The 21,717-nt window shown below is 34.3% G+C and overlaps 1 protein-coding gene across 2 annotated transcripts in view; it reads left to right on the top strand.

Moving 5' to 3' along the window:
* GLRA3 (glycine receptor alpha 3) overlaps positions 1–21,717 on the top strand; it is a 91,328-nt gene that overhangs the window by 8,325 nt on the left and 61,286 nt on the right. For both annotated transcript variants that reach the window (XM_085058696.1, XM_085058697.1), the window contains exons 2-3: positions 13,803–13,930; positions 19,132–19,199. In XM_085058696.1, coding sequence (XP_084914822.1) covers positions 13,803–13,930; positions 19,132–19,199 — 196 coding nt within the window. The remainder of the gene's footprint in view (positions 1–13,802; positions 13,931–19,131; positions 19,200–21,717) is intronic.

Here is a 21,717-nt window from a genome sequence, read left to right as displayed (position 1 = left end):
ACTCCTGTGTTCTAGGGTAAATGTTAATTCTGTGCCTAAACACCTATGTAGAACTTCTGTGAAGAAATGTGCATCTGTGGGATGTTTTCTCTGATGCTATTGGGTCAGATCCATTACCTCTGACTCAGCAGTATTAGTACTAAACTCAAAGTGGGCACATTTCAGCATCATATCTGGAATACATCCCTTAAAAGACTTTTTTAAAAAATCCATAGTTTGTTTTTTTTTCATTGTTTCATTCTGCTAGAAAGAGTTATTTCTAGAAAGACTTATTTCTAGAAAGTTGCTTGGGTTTTTTGCTTTTTTTTTAAAGGAGCAGATTTACCAGAGTCTGCTTAAATTCTTAATTTGCAAGAGTTAAAGTGGAATAAAATATGTCATATTTTCCCTCAGTTCTTTTGCACTGAAGATTGATAGTCAATTGTTTTGAACATAATATTACAAGCTTATACCATAAGTATATAGGAAAAAGCAAGGCAATTCATAAATAGAATATGAAATGTCTCCCCTTGAGACAGTAATCTATGATTACAAAAAGTACGATACAGTGGAGAACTGGAATAAAAAATGCTATTCACAAGTTTCTCCATATACATGTTAAAATTTACCCAATTTTATCTCTAAAACTTATCCCAAAATTCTAACACTCTGTAAATGAGCTCTCAGAATATCTCTGTCTCTTTACCTATTTCTATTGTTTCTCCACACATATCTTTGGACCCAAGAGTGCTCAAATTCTCATCTGTAATCAAAATGCAAGCACAAAGACACTTGTTCAGATTCCCTAAATAATGGTTAGCAGAATGCTCTTTTTCGTCCTTTTCAACAGGGATGACCTCTTCAGGAGAACATGTGTTTTTCACACAATAAAGCCTGTAACACTGTTTGGGAAGGGAGCAGTGTCCTCAATGCCTTCATGATGATCCAGGGAAGGGAGAAGGTGCTCTGCCTGGACCCCATGCAGTCCCTCACTCAGTTGGTGGAAGATTTGTGAGGGCAGTGGGGGATCAGCTCAGGTCATGACCCTTTCTTCCCTCAGCTTATTTCCAGTTCTTCACACAGAGCTCAGAAGACTGGGATGATAATTAAGAGGATGCTGGCATAATGAAGGCTAGAACAGCAAAGATTAAATATGTATCTGAGGGGAAGTTTAAATACCACTTTCTGTGTGTGAAGAGAACGCGTGTACTGGACCAGGATAATTTTGGTGGAAGCACGAAAGGCTAGCAGCACTGTTTTTTTAACCTTCATATTATTTTCTCTGACTTATTCCGTAAGGAATATGCTTCAGTGCATGCATTTGGAATACTGGGTTCTGTCATTATGTGGCATGAATTCTGTCACTCTCATCATCACCCTGAAGCTCAACTCTGTTGTTAAAGAAAGTCTTATACTGAATTATTACAGCGTCAATCCTGGAGAGAATTAATAAAAAGGAAAAAAATTAATTAATCCAGGTAGCTCATGTAAATTAACACAGCTGGTTGAACATCCCCATTCCTGTCTCACATAAGATTCCAAAGCTCTGAAAACATTTTCTCACCTCTTCAGTGCATAAAAAGAATTTTAAGTTGCAAAAAGCAGGAAATATCTCTGTTAATTCTGTGGGGAAGATGTTCAGTGTCTTTGCACCTGAGACTCCAACTTCAGTTCCCATTGACATTGGGAAACTGATTATGACTGACAAAATAGAAAGGACACTGGACAATATTCCACCCAAGCTTGCCAGCATTTCATAAAATAACATTGAAATGTATATATTTCTGTAAAACTCCATTTCATGAAAACAGCATTTTTTCAACTAGAAATATTTTGTCTTAATTGAAAATTCTAAATTAATAGGAATAACACAGATCTACACTATAGTTGGCTAGCTAATCAAAACAAACAATTTCATGAGAAGTGTTTTGGGAAAAAACTTTATATGGTGACTTTTCAGGCTATATTCAGCTTTTCTCAAATGGAACTTATATCTTATCAAACTTATTTTAGAGAAAAAGTCAAATCTTCTAAGCAGCCATCAGACATGCTCACTCAAGATACAGGACTGATACAAGCAGAGCTCTCTAAGGTAAACAGAATAGTGTTTAACTGAATTGGGGTCAGTCTTCACAAATCTGGGTTTTTACTTCAAAATCAATTTTTTATCTAGTTTTGATAAATCTTGATAATTTTATTCCAATGTAAGATTTTCTGAGATTTTTGTGCACAGTAAAAATTGTTTTAGTGGTTTTTTACACAAAAAACCCATTTTCAGTTTTGGTTATGGTTTACAGCTCATGAAAGTGGATTTTTAAAGCAAAACAAGACAAAGAAAGAACAGAATACATATGGCATTCTAACTGGTCATTATTTATGATTACAAGAAAGATATCTTTTCTACTGATGTACACTTTAGTTGACAATGTTTCTGTTTACACTGTTGAGAGTACAGCAGCCTTGTAAATGCAAAGCTGATGGGGCACTGCCACAATAGTAAAAAATCCATTTAAACTAGGAAACTCATTGATATGCATCTCTACAATTTAAAGGATATTTTGAGATGTATTCAAAATACAGAATCAACAAAGCAGCTATAATCTGTAGAAATCTGTTTGCAGAATTCACAGGTTCTTCCTAGATCTAGGAAGAATTGCCTTCACAAACAACAGTTTGCGGACAAAAGTCTCATTTGCATTAATTTGCCCTTCAATCTTGTGTTGCCTCATTGTCATCAGCTGCATTACCATTCATTATGGAGGTGAAAGACACCAGTCAGCTCCCGTGCAAGTTCAGTTGGTTAGGGGAATAATGCATTAACCATGACAAGAAATATAATTATTCAACTCTGACAGCTTTTATAGAAGAATAACTGGTGTATTAAAATTGAATATTAAAGAAATTATTTTAGTTGGTTATTTTGCAATCTATCCATTATGCCGATAAATTTTCTCCATTATTCAGCAAATACACAAATTACTCTTCATAGTGAAAGAGTAATGCAAGTTCAGATTACTATAAATAAGAGGTTTACAGATGCTATTTTCAAAAATATTCCATTCATTTTAACCAAGTACTACCTGTCAGAAAAAAAAAAAAAAGTTAATGGAATTTGGAGAAGAACTAACTGTTTTTAATTAAAAATTAAAATTGTCAAAACCTAAACCCATTCAGTAGATCCTTGGGAGAGTGAGAGATTTGTTAGAATTTGAATATTTGAAATATTCTCTGCTCTTCTTTGGGTCAGCTTTTTCCTCCCCCAAAAGTAGGCTGATTAAATTAAGAAATGGCAAGAAACTAAGATCTGAGTTTAGAACACTTATAAAAATACACTATGCAACAGGTTGAAAAGGCTGTTTAAACAGGTGCTTCTGGAAAAACAATGAAAAATATTCAGAATAGAGTCATAAGTCATAAAATATATTAATTCACATGCTGCACGGCTGAAACTGGCAACAATAAACTTGTCTTATAAAATGAAGCAAAATTACAGAGGCAATCTGTAGTTTATTGAATTCCTATCTTAATTAAGATAGAAAGCCTTGCCCATAGGATTATGAAGAATGCTGACAAATTACTTTTCTTCCTTTACCCTAACAATTTTTTTTCTTATGGAAGAGGTAAAGCATTGTGCTTATATATATATGTACCAAGTCACAAAATAAAGAAAAAAGATTCTACAAATTCAACTTTATCTAAACTATAATATACTAGAATGATGATCATGTCAGTGACTTAGTCAGAAGACTTAAAATCACATTATTCTCTGGTTTTTTCTCTCTGTTAAGAAAAGCTGAAACATTCCACAGCAATCCAAAATTTTTTGAAACTAGCCCATAATTTATGTACTTTATGCAAACATGTGTTAAGCATGTGTTTACTTTAACAAGCTGTTTTGCTTCCATGTCAAACATGACTAGAGGAAGACTGTAGGGCTGGAGAATTTCTCAACTGTATTAATATAAGTGAAAGAAAAAAATATGACACCATAAAGGTATCAGGAACATCATAAGAAATGCTTGTAACCTTTGCCTAAGCTACAGGAGCACTAAAATTTATTGTTAATTCTGTAGTTGAAAGAGAAATTTTTTTTTTTCCAAATCTGAAAGAAAAGATTTTTCTAATAGTTACATTGAAATGCAACCCCCTATACATTTCATGTGGCTTTCATTTATAACGAATAAAATAATAAAGAATGTATAATCAGTGAACTTAAGATGGAAAGGGGTTTTTGTTGCACATAAAAATTTTTACATTCACTGAAAATGTGTCCTGATGCAACTCTACTTATTTCTGTAGCCTTATATAAAAAAATTCATCTGATCACTTGCACTTAGTCAAACTAAGAGGATAAGAAGTCAACTAAAAAAAAATCTAAAATTATAAAAAATCAATAGAAAATGTTGTTACACAAAATATTTAAAATTTTCTTGAGGATTTTTCTTAGAAAATACCTGTTTAAAATCATGGTGGTACAGTGCTTCTGCTCCACTTAGTTGATATGACAGTCTTTTCTCTGGCCAACATGAGTTAAGAATTCTTTGTTTTCTCTGTTCTGATAAAATTATTATTATCTAAAACATTGCAGAAAATGAAAATTTGCATTTTCATTGCAGTAGGAACTGTCAACTTTATGACCTAAAACAAGTGAAAGATTTCATCTTTAATTAGCAAGAAACACTTTATTGTCACTTTTAGCAGATATAAAATTAAAAGCATTTGGAATCTCAGTCTTTGTTAACACATTGCAAACTTAATTCTTTCTCCTTCGTTTGCTGTCTTTGCTTCATTATGTGCCACCCTCTTTCCCTATTCTTTCACCATTGGAATCTTTTTTTTGGTCCCTCAAAATGAAATTAATTAATTCACCAATAAATAATTATTCAAATAGAGTTATTTTCATGCTGGAATACAAAGGAGTTGGAAGGAAATTACCTCCTTGCATTAACCTTGAACAGTAGAAGGCAACATGATCTAATTTAGGCATTTACACAACGAGTTCAGTTACCCTGGGTGCACAATGCAGATAATGTAAAGAGCTTGTCTTCAAGGATAATTCAGAGAAGGAGATGAATTTTGTGTTTTGTTTTGTTTCTCAGAAGAAACGATCTCTGTGTGAGCTAGAATGGAGCAGTGACAGCTGATTCTGTATGTCACTTTCAGTACTGGATTCATGCAGCTGTGTACCCTGACATGACTCCTGGCTTTCCAGAATGGCCCTGGATTTTTGTGAATAATTATTGCTGATGAATGGCCTCCAATCAGAATAGTCTATTTGTCTTTTATTTTCTATAAAGCATTTTAATTTTCAGTAGAGTGAAGAGATTGGTTTAAAATTTTACTAACATTTTAAAATATATTTGCTTAAAAAATATTTATCCCATCTTCTGAACTCCCATTCCACAATATTTATTAATCTTCAAGGTTGCCAAATTTAAAATTCTTTATTGCAATAAAACACAGATACTTGTATTTCTCTTCTGACACAGCTATCTCAGTTAGCCAGTTTAAACATATCTCACCTCAAAAGAATATCTTTGTCATGCTACTTAACTGAACAAATGCACTTCAATGATGAACTGTGCAAAAATTTGGAAAAACATTAGAATTATCCACAAAAAACAAACAAATCAGTTTTGTTTATGCTTTATCTTGCTGTATGGTTTTTTTGGTGTAAAATTGAAGGCAGTTATTGTTTTTCTAAAAAGAGCAGGATTTATTTCTGTAAAAACAAGGAAAACACTTTAATTTGGATGGGCTTGAGGCCTTCGGCAATCATTTTTGTAATATTTCTTGTGTTTTATTTAAAGCTGTCACATGCTGGAACATTCTAGTGTCAAAAAGGTATTTTTGTCGGGTTTAGGTAGGTGTCTTGAATAATGAATGCAAATTCTGCTTACTATAAACTCTGATCTTGTTAGTCCTTTACCCACTTAATTAGTAGATCAGATTGTTAGAGACACTCCCATTACAAAAAAAGCCATCCTATGCTTCTGACCTCCTTAAACTAAAAGCTTGTTTTCCCCATTAGTTCTACTAAATGTATTTTATGAAGGGTCTATAGTGCTCAGATGAGGGTTTGAAGCCTTTCTTTGTAACGATGTGATTTTCAGATCTCCATGTGGCTTTCCTTTGTTCCCCTGCTCTGTATGTTATTGGTTCTGTTTGAAATATGCATCCTGCTGTACCTGGAATCTATTGGTGTGTTCCCCTGCCTGTCTTGCCTTCAGACCTCCTGGGATAGGCTCCGGGGGAGACAGTCCCGCCCCCTTCTCTTCCCTTATAAGCCAATGCCTGCATCAGTGTGTGGTCTCCATCTTCGAGCTGCCAGCTCTTACTCCCATCTCCCACTCTCCTCCCCCTTTCCCGTCCCTGCACCCCACCTAAGGACCCCAAAATGAACTCCCCTGGCAGAACGGAGATGGAGTCCAGTTCATTCTTTTGTCCCACTGCGTTTCCTGCTGAATTTCTGTGGCCAGAGACCCACGTCACACTAAACACACCCCAGGGGCCGCCTGACCCGGACTTGGTGGAGATACGCGCCCCAGGGACCTCATTTTGAGGGGCTGCCATGTCCTGCCATCCTCCCACAGGGAGTAACATCATTTCTTCATATCACAAAACCTTATTGCTAAAATTTTCAAAAGCAAGACACCATCAGATGATCCAACACCACCAGTTAGAAAATAATTTCCTTCCTAGCAGGCCTCTTTAATTACATGGTTACACTGAATAATTTTTATTTTAAAAATTGATGATTTCTATTGCCATTACTTATAGCTATGGAATCAAGGAGATTAGTCATGAGATTAGTTCACCCAACCATTACTAGTAAACCAGTGAATAAGTACCACTAGACTAATTTACTGAAATGCTTTTGTGTAGTAATGTTTGTGAGATACAATTAAATGCATATTGGCCGCAGTTTTTGCTTTCCTTCTAAGGGTATAATTAATTTCTTTGAGCTTCTCTGGGAAGCATTTTAATATAAAGTGCATTAAAAATATTCAAACATCAGCTGGAGAGAATGGACCACAAACACAACATCCAGTTGCTTCAGGGGTTTGGCCACACTTGCTGTCTGAGAGAACAAGCTAAACAATGAAATGAAAGACCTACTGGACCATCACAATGCGTGCAGCAGCACTGTAGTATGCACTGTAAGATGAAATGCAAACCTTCTACCTCTCTGAATGACTAAAATAGATTGTGTTTGAGATGAAACAAGTAATTTATGATCAGATGAGAAAAATCACCAAGACAAATATGACAGTAACTTAGTGTTAATGTAAGATTTTCAAGAAAAATAGTTTACCTATGGAAGGGAGAAAATGAATTTACCGTATAATTCAAATATAATTTGTATAAATTTTATTGAAAAGTAAGTCTGTGAGACTCTGGAGACTACTCTCAGACTAACTTGAATAAATTAGCAGACTGCCTTAAATTGGACTTGGAAACATCTCTCTGGAGAAGTTTCCGGTGGAAGGCATAGTTACAGCACACTATATCCTTTCTTTATCTCTGTCACCTACCTGTAGCAGTAACAAAACAAGAAGACTCAGCAAATGGTGTAAGATGTAATTGCTTGCTTCACTTTTGTCTATACTGTTCTTATTAAGCCCTTCTGTAGCGATACAGTCTTTCTTATAGAAATGCTGACGGTAGTCCATTACTTCTTTTCTTCAATATTTTCAAACAAATATATATTTTTCAAGGCTGAACCCACACACTGAAAGCAATTTTTTAATAATGCACTCTGAAGATGAATGTTTAAATGAGGGAAATCAGTGAAAAACAGCACTTTCTGCAGTACGAAGATGATAAGTCTCAAAGGCAGTAGGATGGAAATTACCTTTGAAAATAAACCTTTTAAAATAAAGCTTATATAAAGCACTTTCACATGTAAAGTTTCTTTCCTTTGTTTGTGCTTTGGTAAAAACCTGCAGAAGTTTGGGATAGATAGAGACAACTTACAGGTAGAACACAGTAGTTCTTCAAAAAAAAAAAACGGGGGAAAGCAATCTGATTTTTGCAGCCTGAAACGTTTTAGAGAGGGAAATATTTGTGGAGACTGTAAATTCCCTTTGAAGAGTTTTCCTCAATAATTTTCTTTTGGAGGAAGGCAAGAGAAAGATGTTCTCTCACAACCATGCCTACTTTAAATAGACATTTCAGGAGTGCAGATTCGTGATCCGTGCTTTGTCTTGGTGACTAAATTGCCAGTTGCTAGATGAGATCTCCCATTTAAATTCTGTAGATATTGATACTCTGGCTGTATAGTTGTGTTAACTATATATTTTTTCAGACTTCTGTAGTAGCAATTATTTTAAAAACATAAAAGAATTAACAAAAATGTAAATATATTCTCAGCGGAGGATTAAAAAAGAACTGAGTCCCATCACCTGCAATCACAGTCATACATGTCACAGCATCCTGATGCCTAGCTCTGTCTTGAAACACTCAGGACTTTTCTATCTCAGCTCAAAGTGTTAAACTGAACTGAACTGAAGTGTTTCAGTGGCTAAAAGTCTTTTAATTTTGGTCTAGATTTTATCCCTGTCTACTTCACATTCATTTGCTTTCACGACAATGTTTTAGCTTAGCTTTCAATTCTTTATTCTTTGCTGGTGCAGGTTGTAGAATATTTAAGTCACTTTTTCCTGGTAGTTGTCAACCTCTGAGTTTTTAAGCTGCTTCTAGTTTATGGGCAGCTCAAGTGCAGTTTCCATTCTGGAGTTTAAGTCCCTACTGTGCAAGGAGCTGATGCTCACACAACAGCTTAGTAAGTCAAATACCCAGCTGTGAAAGGAATTGAGCAAGATGAGCCCACATTATGGCTGTAACTTGCAAACCTGATTACAGTAACTGCAGAGCCCCTGTGTAGAAGGACCCTGAGAAGACATCATTTCACACTTGGAACTATGCCCATTACTTCCTCAAATCAATCAAGTGCCTTTTGACAGTCTCAAGATTTCTGCATGAGATTTGTAATGTTTAATCTGAATTTAGTCTGCTTTTCTGTATAACAGAGCTCATTCCTTTTCACCAAGCTAACCATATATGAAAACCAATACCTTGTGTTTTACTAGTTTCTTCCAGAAATCTTCATTGTCTTGGTGGGTACAGTTTGATCGTCTGTTAAGTTATTACTAAACTGTGTGTCCAAATTCCCATTTGAATTTGTCTGTCTCTCATTGGTTTTTCTTCTGCCTTTCTTCTTTAGATAAATGTCCAGCATTTTCTGCCCCCTTGAGATATTTATACACTTCAATCATGCTTTTTTTTTTTTCACTCTTCTTTTTTGATAAACTAAGCAGATTAAGCTCTTAAAGTCTCTTACTTGAAGCAAATTTCCCTAACTCTCAGGTCATGGCTTAGTGGCTTTGTTCAGTACCTTTCCAAATACTTTAATGTCCTTTTAAAACTTGGACATGGAATTTGATGCAACATCCCAGAACTGGTCTCATTAATATCGTATAAAATAATAAGTGACCTTCATGCTTCTACTCTTTCAATCCTTCCGCACCACTGGATAACACAGTAGCTCAGTGGAGAACTTTATCACAACAGTGCTGAGTTTTTTTGATGATTCTGAATCCTTCTTAACTGTTTTCTCCAACTCTGCCCACATTCCCACTTCATACATCTCTTAATATCCTTCCTCTAATTGTTTTAAACTCTTCTACTTAAATGGGTTTAATGTAAGAAATAGGTTATTATCTCAACATCAGTGTTTATGTCTTTGTCAATTATTTTTGCAATTCTTAGTTTTAAACCATCAATTGTTTTGCATTTCCTTTCCTGATTATAGATGGCATTGCTGAACACCATTCTTATAAGTAGTTTTTTGTCTGAAATTTAGAATGTGGGTGCAGATCTAAGGAAACTGCATCTTGTCTGCTCAGTCTGCTTTTTACTCTCTAACATTTATATTCCACTTGAAATGTCTTCTGCTTGACCTAAGAGTTTCTGATTCAAATATGACTTTTGGTAGGTAATGCACTGTCACAGACCTGTGATTTAGGATGTTTCATTCACTAGCTCAGTGAATGAAATTGCAACTTGACAGGCTTCCAGGCATTGGTGCAAAGCTCCTTTGTCCTTAGATTTAGGTGAAAAAATAATTTAATAGACAGAATAGGCCAAAGATAGGAGTAATTATAGTCCTTGTGATTCTAATTTTCTGTTCATGTCTAGTTTTGTGTAACAGCTTATTTGAAACAAAGATTCCTACCCTAACTTTTGATAGTGTAAATTTATCTGGTCACAAATAATTTTTGAATGCATCTTTTGACATTTTCGATTTTCTTCTTGATTCTTGTCCACAACTACAGCTAAAAAAATGCTTTTTAATTATTTTCGAAGGCTTAATTGATATTTTAAAGACATTTAGGAAATTAAAGTCAAGTACTGTTCTAAATCTGAAATTAGAAAATGTTTTAAATCCTTAGAATTCTTACAGTATTGGCCAAAAACTCACAGGAGCAACTCAGAATCACTACCAGGGAGAGCATTGCGGATGGTAACTTTTCCTCGGAAAATATGAACAGACCAGAAGTTTGTGAGGTTATAATCTCTCTCCAGTAAAAGACTTCAGCAATGGGAAGCTTCTACCTGTGAAAAAAGTGTACAGCTTTCTTTCTCAGTAATTTAAAGTCACATCATGATTTATGCTAATCACAAATCCGTTGTACCTTACTTTTGAATGCACTTGCTGATATTAAAATTCTTGCTGATATTAAATTCCTGTAATTCCTCCTGTTATAAAATGCATGTACAAATTCTTTAAAGAACTGTGACAGGTCAGAATGAATTACCTCTGGAGGCACGCAAAGCCATTCCTGGACTTATGCAATAGTTGTGTATCAAGGACGAGGCTATGTGCATTATTAACACTTAAAGAAGCTCAATTCTTAGCTCATGAAAGGAATACACCTTTCTCTAAACCCTTAGCCAAAGGCCTAGCTTTCAGAAACAGTATGCAATAAACCTGAAGAGCCCTTATCATGTAGAGTAAATTTTTATATTAATCTGTAAACAGAAAATCCCTTCCTCAAATCCACTGCTTTACCCAGGTTTTACTATATTACTAAGACTTGCTCCTTTTTAACTGGAGGAGTATTCCACATGTCAGCTCTGATTGATGAAAATTTTATTTGTCCAACAGTATTCTTGAAATATGTATTTTTGATTACAGTTAAATCAAAAGGGCAGAATTCTGAAGAACTCAACTACCTTTTAATCATAACACCCCAAGCTTAGTAAACGGGAAAACATTCCTTGAGGAAATATTTAGTTAGAAATTACAGCTGACTGGAGATCAAACTTGTTTATACAAAGTGTATTAATTATGCTGAATATATTCTTTTCGTAAGCAGGTATTAAATTATTCAAGATATTCTGAGTCTCATAATTGACTAATGAAAGCAAATATTAATGAGGCTATCTTATGAAAAGGTAAATGTCACTTTGAGAAAATCCACAGTCACAGCAACTACTATTTTTCCCAGTCAGCATTAGTTAACTTAATTTCAAAGTACTCTATTCAATGACAAAGCAAGAACTACAAATACAACAAGGAAAGATTTAGAAAAAGTTCAGTGAAGTGCAAAAAGGTCAAACAAATTCTTTCTTACCAGAAAGTGATAGTGAAGCTAACAATGGGCCTTTCTAGATCTGTGTTCTGGATAATTTATGTATACTAAGAATAAAAATATAGGATTGTATACCCTGTAGTATAGAAATTTTATGTACCTACAGAATAGAAACATGTATTTCTTTCAGTAGACTATTAGAAAGAAACCTAAATGTTTAAGTGTGTATACTAAGTGTGTACACACAGGAACTTGGTTCTCCTGCCTTACAAGTAGATAATATCCAGCAAAGGATAATTGGACTCTCATTATTTGTTTGCTTTGTAAACATGTGTAATGTTTTACAGAAACATAACTCACTACAAGTTGTGATAATATGATGAATCAGATCCATTCAGAATGATTGATAATGAAAATTATGGCAATAGGATAATTTCAAACTGAACTATAAAAAGAATATGTTGAATACTTACTTTCTCAGAAAGGGAAATACATTCTAAAGCTATGGGAAGAAATTAAGAACTACGTTAACTATTGAAGGAGAGTAAAGAAACATTTTTATTGAAAGAGATACCAAAATATTCAAAACAATTTAGAGATATCCAACAATTTAACCATTATGAACACTTTAGGAATATACAAATGATCTTAAAGATAGAATAGAATAAACACTAGATAAGCAAGTAAACTCAAAGATCAAATTTAACTTTCTGATTTAATGTTACAATTAAAAGGCTTAATTTCCATTTTTAATTAAAATGTGAACAATTGCATTCTAGAGAATTCTGTGCTCATATTCTGTGTGCCCAAATTTGTAACTCTCAAAGAATAGTATGATTTTTTTTTATTTGAGATAATAAATCCATATTTCAAACTTGAAGACAAAAATTTTAGTAGGCCTTCTAAATGGAAGTTTCCGTGAAAGTTTAACTTTTAATGCCCTGAGTAAGAGAGTCTTGAAAAGAAAGAAATTACATTCCCAGCCTGCACTCCACATGGCCTCTGCATACATACATATTTGTATGGAATTTTTCCATTTTGATATGCCATACATCGTTAAGAAAAACACTTTAGCATAGGTTTTTTCCAAGTCAGAAAATTCCTAAAGGCTTTGCATTATTCCCTGTGTTTACTTCTGAACAAAAGCATATTTAAGCAGTTCTAAAAGAGTGAATTGACATGGAGACAATGAATTGGGTAAGTAGAAGAAATATAAGTGCTTCTGTAACAGATTTTTGACTTGAATTCATCACAAACATGCAAAGCTCTTTATCTTTTTTGAAGCTCCAAAAGCCACAAATGGTTTCAGTTGCACTGTGTATCACTCAAAATTTATACATTTTCTGACTATATTGTTTTTCCAGTGTGTTGAACCACACTCAAGAGTTGTTCCACAACAACAAAGATTTTTTCTTTGGGTCCCATGGATGATCACAGTGCCACCACTCTGCTCTCTTCACATGTGCAGAACACACTTTAGAATGTCCGTGGGAGTTTTGCATGCATATGAAGAGGAAGCTGTAGGAGATAGCACTTGTCATGTGGCCCTGAGAAGAAAAGTTTGTCCTAAAATAGTTTCTTCAGTAAGTTGTTAGGGCTTTTTTGTTTCCCCCACTGTAGCAGTCTCTTTTGTTTTAACAGAAAATGAAACTCTAAGACAATGTTAAAGGATGCCACCTGCCAAGAGACTCATCTCTTTTATCATGGTTACATATCAACATAAAAAAAATTTCGTGCTATGAGCACTATTCTAATCAAGATCCTTAGTACTACTTTTTTTTTTTTTTTTCTGATCTAGGCTTCTATCACAGCACACTCAGTTAAAATAGCTCATTCTTAGAATAGACTCCAAAATATGGCATTCTACATACTCAGATATTTCTGTAGATGACATTATTTAACTCTGTGATTATGATATTGATTACTGTGGACTGGAAGTGATATTAATCTTCAGAAGTTCTAAGCAAGAAGTAACCTATAACTGTGTAGCATAGCAGGATAAAATTTACATATTAAATTATATAGAAAGAACTTACTGCTTCAATTTATTTGCTACTATTTTTGAAGCATTAACTAGCTTGAAAGGCTATCTTAGCTCTCCTGTTTTCCTGTTCCTAAATAAATGAACTGTGATTGACTAAATAAAATTAAAGTTTCCCTAACAAAACTTCTAACAAATGTTTTGTTTGTGTGTGTGTTTGTTTGTTTGTTTTTCCTTGCTGTTAGCTTGGTAGCCACAAAGGAAACAGACAGTGCAAGATCTCGTAGCATGCCAATGTCGCCATCCGATTTCCTGGATAAGCTAATGGGTAGGATGTCAGGCTATGATGCAAGGATCAGACCAAACTTCAAAGGTAATTCCAAAACTAACTAATGTCAGTTTTTCAGTATGTCAGTATTACTGCTCACACAAATGCAATTCCAGAAACTAATACAAAAACAAAGCAGTACATTCACTGAAAAACCAGTGCCTTCTTTTGCCTTTCCTTTGTATGTATAACAGTTCCTTTCAGTAGCACTACACTCTACTCCTGCCACTTTCACTGCTGCCCAACTGCAGGCCTTTCATTAATATAGCTTATCATTTGATTTGAGTTGTCTCACATGGTTTGTTGGTTTCTTCTCTTTCCTGAAATGCTTACTGATGGATTTAGATCCCCACCTCAGAGTGCCATAGCCTGAAACACTCCAGAAAGCAAGTTCTGTGAAAGATAGGCCAAATCTTCGCGTCTGTCTGGTTCTAAGAGTGTGTTAATTATATGACCACCAAACTCAAGGCACCTTTTCTATCTACCAATTCTAACACCAAATTATATTCCTCACTCCTGGGCCCCAGATGTTCCTTGAAATGCCAACAGGACCAACTTTCCTCTCATTCTTTTCCCTGCTCCCTGTTCTCCACTGAAATTGCAAGTTCTCAATACGTGGAGTTATCTCTTGGCATGTGCCTTTTACATACTTATCATGAAGGAGATTCAATCTAGACAAAGCAGATTCAAAGAGGACTGAAAGGGCAAAGTTTGCAAATGGAATGATTACATCTGAGTGTCTCAGCATGAACTTTGTTATCCACACTAAGGCATGTTAGAGTATATAGTGAAGGATTACACAAACTGTATTTTTATATGAATATGCAGAGTATTATACAGACAAATGCCATCCATTCTAACTTTTGCAGCCTGGGAAGTTTAGGTAAATTTGACTATTCTTTTTGTTTTTTTTTAAACAAGGAGTTTCAATTAGTGGAACCATATTTAACTCTCTTACTGAATCTTTAAACAAGGTATCAGTCTTTAAATTACACAGAATATAAATTATGTTTTGAAAAAATAAACCTATTGTGATTAAAATTATTCTTAATTTGTTTTAGTTACTTCCTCCTATGCCTATTCTTGAGTCCAAGACTTTCTCTTAGCTCTAAAATTTCACTATAAGGCTTTACTCCATGTTTACTACAAAATTTTTCCTTCAAGCTGGCAGTGCTTTCTCCTCTAAGTCATGTGTCACTGCCTTTCCATCCTAATTCTTATTCCTCAAGAAATGTTATCATTTCTTGACATCTCCAAGTTCCAGAAACTTAAGTGGTTTTGACTCTAAAGCTACTGCTATGTGCTGGTTTTACCAGAGTTTGCCCAGTCTGATTCATAAGGACCATGTAAGAGATTTGTCAGATTACTTCCTCGTCAGCAAACCATAAACAGTTGGTTGTGTGTACATAAACTTATTATCCAGGATTTTCTGCAGCTGGAAATGCTTTGCTCTTTTAAAGTTAGTGATGCTGATATTTCTCAGAAAATTATAAATGTGCACTGGAATTTCAAACACATCTCTAGGTGATTTGAGGATTGAATTTTATAGTTTTTTATGGACAGCGTCCAATCACAATCTTCTGATGAGGCTACAGTGAAGAATAGGCAGATGGTTTAGAGATTATGAAATTCAATGCAGTCCTTCTTGAAAGTACAATTCAAAGGATTTAGAACCTTGTTTTGCAACTATTGAAACTTAAAGAGACAAAACCTAATTTGACGTTGTTCCTTTTCAAAAAGTGCACATTCTAAATCTTCTGGACAGCTGTGCAGTCTGAACAGATCTGCCCAGAATGATTCAAATGTACCACTAAGAATATGTATCTCCTTAAGTGACTTTGTCACTTTTTGGTTAGTTTTTTTACTCCTAGAACAAGTGTTGGGGCTTAATGCGTTTTTGAGTTTTTGAACTGGTGATGGTTTTAATGAAAGAGGATGAATTCTAATAAGATAACTCAGACATTCATTTTAAATAATTTTTTCTTTCAGTAAAATTTCTATGTACACAATATTTTTACCCTCCAATTTTAGTCATAATTAATCCTGGTCAAGAAGACAAAATTATATATTTTGTCTATGTGCTCTGCTTTTGGATATGGAATTCTGCACATCAGTTCTTGTTCAACAAATATAATAGAGGAGACATAGTATTTATTCAGCTATGGAATACAACAAGAATTTTTGTAAAAACTTTGTTCAACTTGCAATATTTTTTTCTGTTACATCAAACTTACTGCAAGGTGCTTCTCTTACTCAGTGTTCACATTGCAGACTATATCCATTCCTGCAAATATGGAAAATACTTCACTGCCTTTCAAACTTGAGCACAATTATGTAACCTAGGTGTAAAAACTTGAAATATTAAGGTAAAAAAATCGGAGATTTACATAGGAAAATGCAAAGTGTTACTTGCCCTGCTATTGGCAAAGATTATTCAGCAAACATTAGTTAGAAACTTTGTAAGCCAAGACTTAACTGGACAAAAAACTTAATTTAGTTGCATATGTTCTCCTGATCCCTTCTGGAAACTGTTTATATTTTTGGCCTTTTCCTTACTTTCTGGCAATAAAACCTTTGTGTTTTGAAATATTAGAAAATATATTTTTTTAATTTTCTTTAAATTTGGTGATTATGTTACTGATTTTATTGACTTGTGACATACTGAGAAATGGAGAAGTATTACTTCCTTTTGTTCTTTAAAAATTTGTATACTTACATATTAGTCCCTACTGTATACCCTTTTTCCAGTGTGAAGGGTCCTGTTCTACTTAAGCCAGTTTTATGTGGCAGCTTGTCATAGAATTTTTGATCCTTTTTGACTTTTTGACATCTTTCTCCCTAATATATAAATCTATTACTCTGTAAAATGTATTTATGTACAATATGAATCTGTATCCGTTAATTGTAGTTCTCATTATTTCTACTAGTTTGGCTGGTACAGAGGTAAGGTTTGCAGGGAGAAAATTCATTGTCTACACTATCCACCATCATTCCTGAAGTTTGTTTTTTCATTCACGTTGTACTTGCTGAACATGGTACACATTTCCATTGATTACAAAACTGACAGAGGTGATAGCTGACTCACAGTGATTTGTATTTCCACAGTTTTTCAAAGATTTTTATAATGTCTGGATTTATATCACCTCAGGCTGTCAGTTTATTCCTGTTCACTTAGTATGAAATGTCTTCTACAGTTCTCGTACAAAATTCCAGCAGAATGGCTCTAGTATTTGACACAGCTGGCAATTGGAGACAAATGCTTCTACAAAGACTTCATTTAGTTTTTCTGCTCTGACCTTCTTCACTTTTATGGATACTTTTATACCTTAATCATCTTCTTTCACCTTCAGATCTTGGCAGGATTCTATTTTTAACTCCTTGTAGATAGCGATCACTGTTAGCTTTTCTGTCTCTAGTGAGTTTCAGCTCTATTTCTTTTCTGCCTCCCTTTAATCTATATTCAACTTGCCTGAATTCCTGTGTTCAAATATGACTTCCAGATTTTACAGCTTCTCATTCATGATTCTTTTTGACCATATTTTAGGAAGTTCATTTTTTCTCTCAGCACAGTATTTTTAAGTTAACTCTAAAATATTTGCAAGCTACTTTTATCTTCTATATTTGTGCTCCTTTTAACTAGCAATTAACTATTATATTGTAATTTGAAATTAAGCATCAGCACTGTAGTGATTTAGAGTTTTTCTTAATAAAAGCAAATACGTTGATATAGCAAACATACTTTAAAGCATAGTACTATTTTAGGCAAGATAGTATCACATCAAATTTGAAGTTATGACGAGTACTACGACATGGAATTGTTTGAAAGAAAAGCTACCTTGCCAACAAATTAACTAACATGGGGCAAGAAGTACAATTTTCTCCCTGACAGTTTTTAGTGACTCTGCTTTTGTTCCCCTTTTTCCCTTGATCCTTTTCAGGAGCTGAGCATATAAAGCTTTTACTGAATTCTCAGAAGTACTGGATATGCTCAACAACTCTAAATAATTAACTGAGTATCAAAGTGACTGCAAGTGCTACCTCCTTACCTGAGAATTCTGCTCCATAGTTGTAGTCTTGTGTATTGCAAAGACTGAAGTACATGTAGAAGTGTTTTGTGCCATTGCTATATGGCACTTCAAAACAATTATTGCCATCAGGAAAGAAAGCTGGATGTTCCAAGTTGTGTCATATTGGCATAATTTTTGATGGACCTTCTGATTCTTCAAGTATTTAATGTGAAATTTATTGGTTATGTTAGAGTTTGCTAGTTGCAGAACTAGCACCACCAGAAGTGGCAGAGCAGTTTCTTTCTTCAGTGATCCTAAAAAAGAGATTTTACATAAAGAGTTGTAAAACTCAGATTCCAGATACAGATCTCTCATTGTTAGTGACTTCTTACAACTGCAAAAAGAATCCAGGTTCTCCAGTGCTGAACTGGATTATTGATATAAGAATATTGAGTTGTGGGATGGCAAAAAAAACCTTGTGATGGAAAAACCTTGTTTCTATTGGACACAGACTGAAATTGATAAGGAATAACGGAAAACTAGCATGCTTTTCCAAAATGACATTTCAAAAGAGATTTCCAGAAAATAATTTAAACCCTTTTGAAGAGGCAATTCATTGTTCAGTTACCACAATGACTGCTCTGCCACTACTGATACTTCAAAATGCAAGATAAGACAAAACAATTGACTGAAGACCCATGGTAACAGAGAATTCAGTTATAAATGGACTATTAAACATCTTGTGAACTTAAGAGAAATGGGAATAGAATCTAAATTATTTTACTGTAAGCAGTAGAGATAAGAGCAGCAATAATACATTTATTTTCCCAGTGATGACAGATAACATTGAAGGTAGAAGCTGCCTGGAGTGAAGAAAGTCACTTTTCCCCCTAATTGTTGTAAGAACTGACATGTATTCTCACTGAAATACAGATAAAATATTTTTACTATGTATTTCAAATGGGATGTTATTTTTTTCTTTTTTGTATAAAAGCATGTGCTCAGGCTTACACTGAACTTTTTAATTGCTAAACCTGGCCAGATAAATAGTGTACCTTTGAGAAAAATCAAAAGGAACATTACTAGAAACCATTCAATTCAATTGTGCATTAAATAAGCTGTGAATGTAGCACTATTTCTTCTGAAATCAGCAAAGGTTTCATAATAGTTTATATTGTATAATCAATCAATAAGCAATAATTCTGGAACAGGGACTGGTGTTTTTTTTCTCTTTTGCAGGTCCTCCAGTTAATGTCACATGCAACATATTTATAAACAGCTTTGGATCCATTGCAGAGACAACCATGGTAAGATATTTTAACTTAGTCAATGTTTGAAGTTTAAGTTAAATATGTTCCATGACGCCTAAGCTAACTAGGGCTTCTTTTCACCTGCAACTAAACAAAGAAAGAAATCCACTTCTGAGAATAGAAACTGAGAATATCTAATTTGGCAATTGATTTTTTCTAACAAAAATTTCGTTATACCATCACACACAAGTAAAAGTAAAGCCAAGGGTTGAAGGGTTCTTTTATTTCTCCATAAGTTTTATTTGACAGTTGTAATGAAATAATTATCAGATAAATATTAGTTTCTATAACGTTCTACCTTTCTAACCTCAAAAATTCCAATTCATTAAGTTGCTTCACTAATAATATTTTATCATATCTCCATATACAGTGCATACAGAAATGTGTACTTTATTTTAAAAGTCCTTCTTCCACAGAGTTATTGCGCTGAAATAATAAAATTGCTATAACTTTGAACTGGTATACAAAATTTGGAGTAAACAGAAGTGAATTGCATGCTTTTGTACATACACTTAAATTTTGTCTGCTAAAGAAAGGTGGATGATACAGTACGAAAATATGAGATTTTAAAAAATAAGAAGATGTCAAAGTCTAAAGGTAGCAAGACTAGATATTGAACTGTGAACTGACAAAAACCCCCAGGATAATCTCATTGAAAGGTGAGACACATCCTAGTAACTTGGAGCACTGATATAATCATTAAAATTTAGTGAGCAGAGATATTGTCATTCTTTCTGTCTACAAGGGCTTCAAATTTTTTGTAGAAAGGAAAAAATACCTCTTTGAAAACACTTACAAAGTAATTTTGAGGCAGAGAGGGTTAAAATACAGAGAGATGGCAGAACAACTATGGGAGTTTGTAAGATCCAAATATAGTAAATGCTCTGAAATCCCAAAAATTTCAGGGGTCAGGATTTGTACTTGGAATGACAGAACACAGACTAAAGATAATTGATATAGTAAAAAAAAAAAAAAAAAACAAAAAACCAACAACCAAAAAAAAAAAAACCCAACAAAAACCAACCAAACAAAAAACCTACCAAAAAACCTAACAGAACCAAGGACCTGTAGTTAGGAAAATGACAAAATAAATTCATATAGTCAAATATTTATTTCCCCTGTCTCCAAGTGGTATTGACAACTGCCTGATCTTTGCCTACCTTGGAACATAGTAATAGATGTTACTGAGAGAGGTTGATGTGGGGTTTTTTTCAGATAGAAAATTACTTTAATTTGTATTTGGGGGGCTTTCCAGATTGCAAATCCCAAACAGATTGGCATGGCATCCAGAGAGGTTTATTCAGGTTCAATCAGAGGATTAAGCAATACCCACATGATTAGAATAGTGTTCTACAGCTACTTTCTAATGTCTGGATGAGTGAATCTGGTCCAAACAGGAGACAGACCACAAGGTCAGTAAAGTGCAAAGACCCAGCCACTCAATTGCTATATAAAGGATATATACAAAACTGGAGTTGTTAACACTTACAAAAATTGTCCTGAATTTGGGAAGAGGATGACTGAGTTCACATCTCAAGTGTATTTTCTCTCCAAAAACAGAGTATTATAAACATTTCCTTTCAGTGAAACTTACTAAGTTAGTACAGTATTTCTATTTTATAATGAAACTACATTCTGTTCTGTGTTACCTCGAAAGCAAATTGAAACAGTCAAGACAGACAAAGACCTGGTCTGTAACAAGTAGTTAGTTCCAGGTAGTATGTTATAGAAAATACCAAACCTTGTCAGAACCACAAGGTTTTTCACTCTCTTGTTTTTATTCATTCAAAAACTGGACACTTAAGCACAACCTTGACCTTCATGATGCTTGTGTTCTTTTAATAATGCATTCACTGGAAGAGTTCAAAACAGGCAAACTTATTGTCAGCAGCTGATGACCTCTCAGAGACTCAAACCTTTCTTTGTGGAAGAACAAATGCTTTTGTCTAGATAGGACTTTCAACTGCATGGTTTTATTAGCTTTACTTCTCCCCAGCACTTATGGTGAATTTCTAAAAAGCATGAAAATCATTCTACCTTTAAATGACAATGAAAACCATCTTGCTTTACTTCACAAACTGAATTTCTGCATGGTTTAACAAAAGTCAATTCACTGCAGTCCAGTGTTTCTCCAGTTGTCACTATTTTATCAATTGGATTTATTTTACTCCTTAAAATTCAGGTGCCTATGTCTTAATATATGTTATAAATCTTTATGCATAGAAGAATTCATTAAAACGATTTTTTAGACTCAAAAAGGACTTTTACATTCTTGATAAATGCCTCTTTTTCCAAACTGTAAGCAGAACAGGCTAAGTAAGCAACAAGTGCAAAATAAAGCCTGGCCACGGAACACTGGTATTTAAACCCGCCAGCTGATAAGGGGATATGCATATAATCTACCAGCTCTAGAGGAGTCCGAGTACATCTCGCCCTGCCCTTCGCTGTGGCTGTGATTGCCCTTGGCACTGCCCGGCTCTGTCCTGCCTCCCCGGGCCTCTCGCTGGTGACCAAA

This window comes from Lichenostomus cassidix, chromosome 4, assembly GCF_008360975.1.
Source record: "Lichenostomus cassidix isolate B80296 chromosome 4, HeHo_3.0, whole genome shotgun sequence".
NCBI lineage: Eukaryota > Metazoa > Chordata > Aves > Passeriformes > Meliphagidae > Lichenostomus > Lichenostomus cassidix.
Note: the sequence above shows the minus strand (reverse complement) of the source record. Positions and strands in the feature narration are given on the sequence as shown.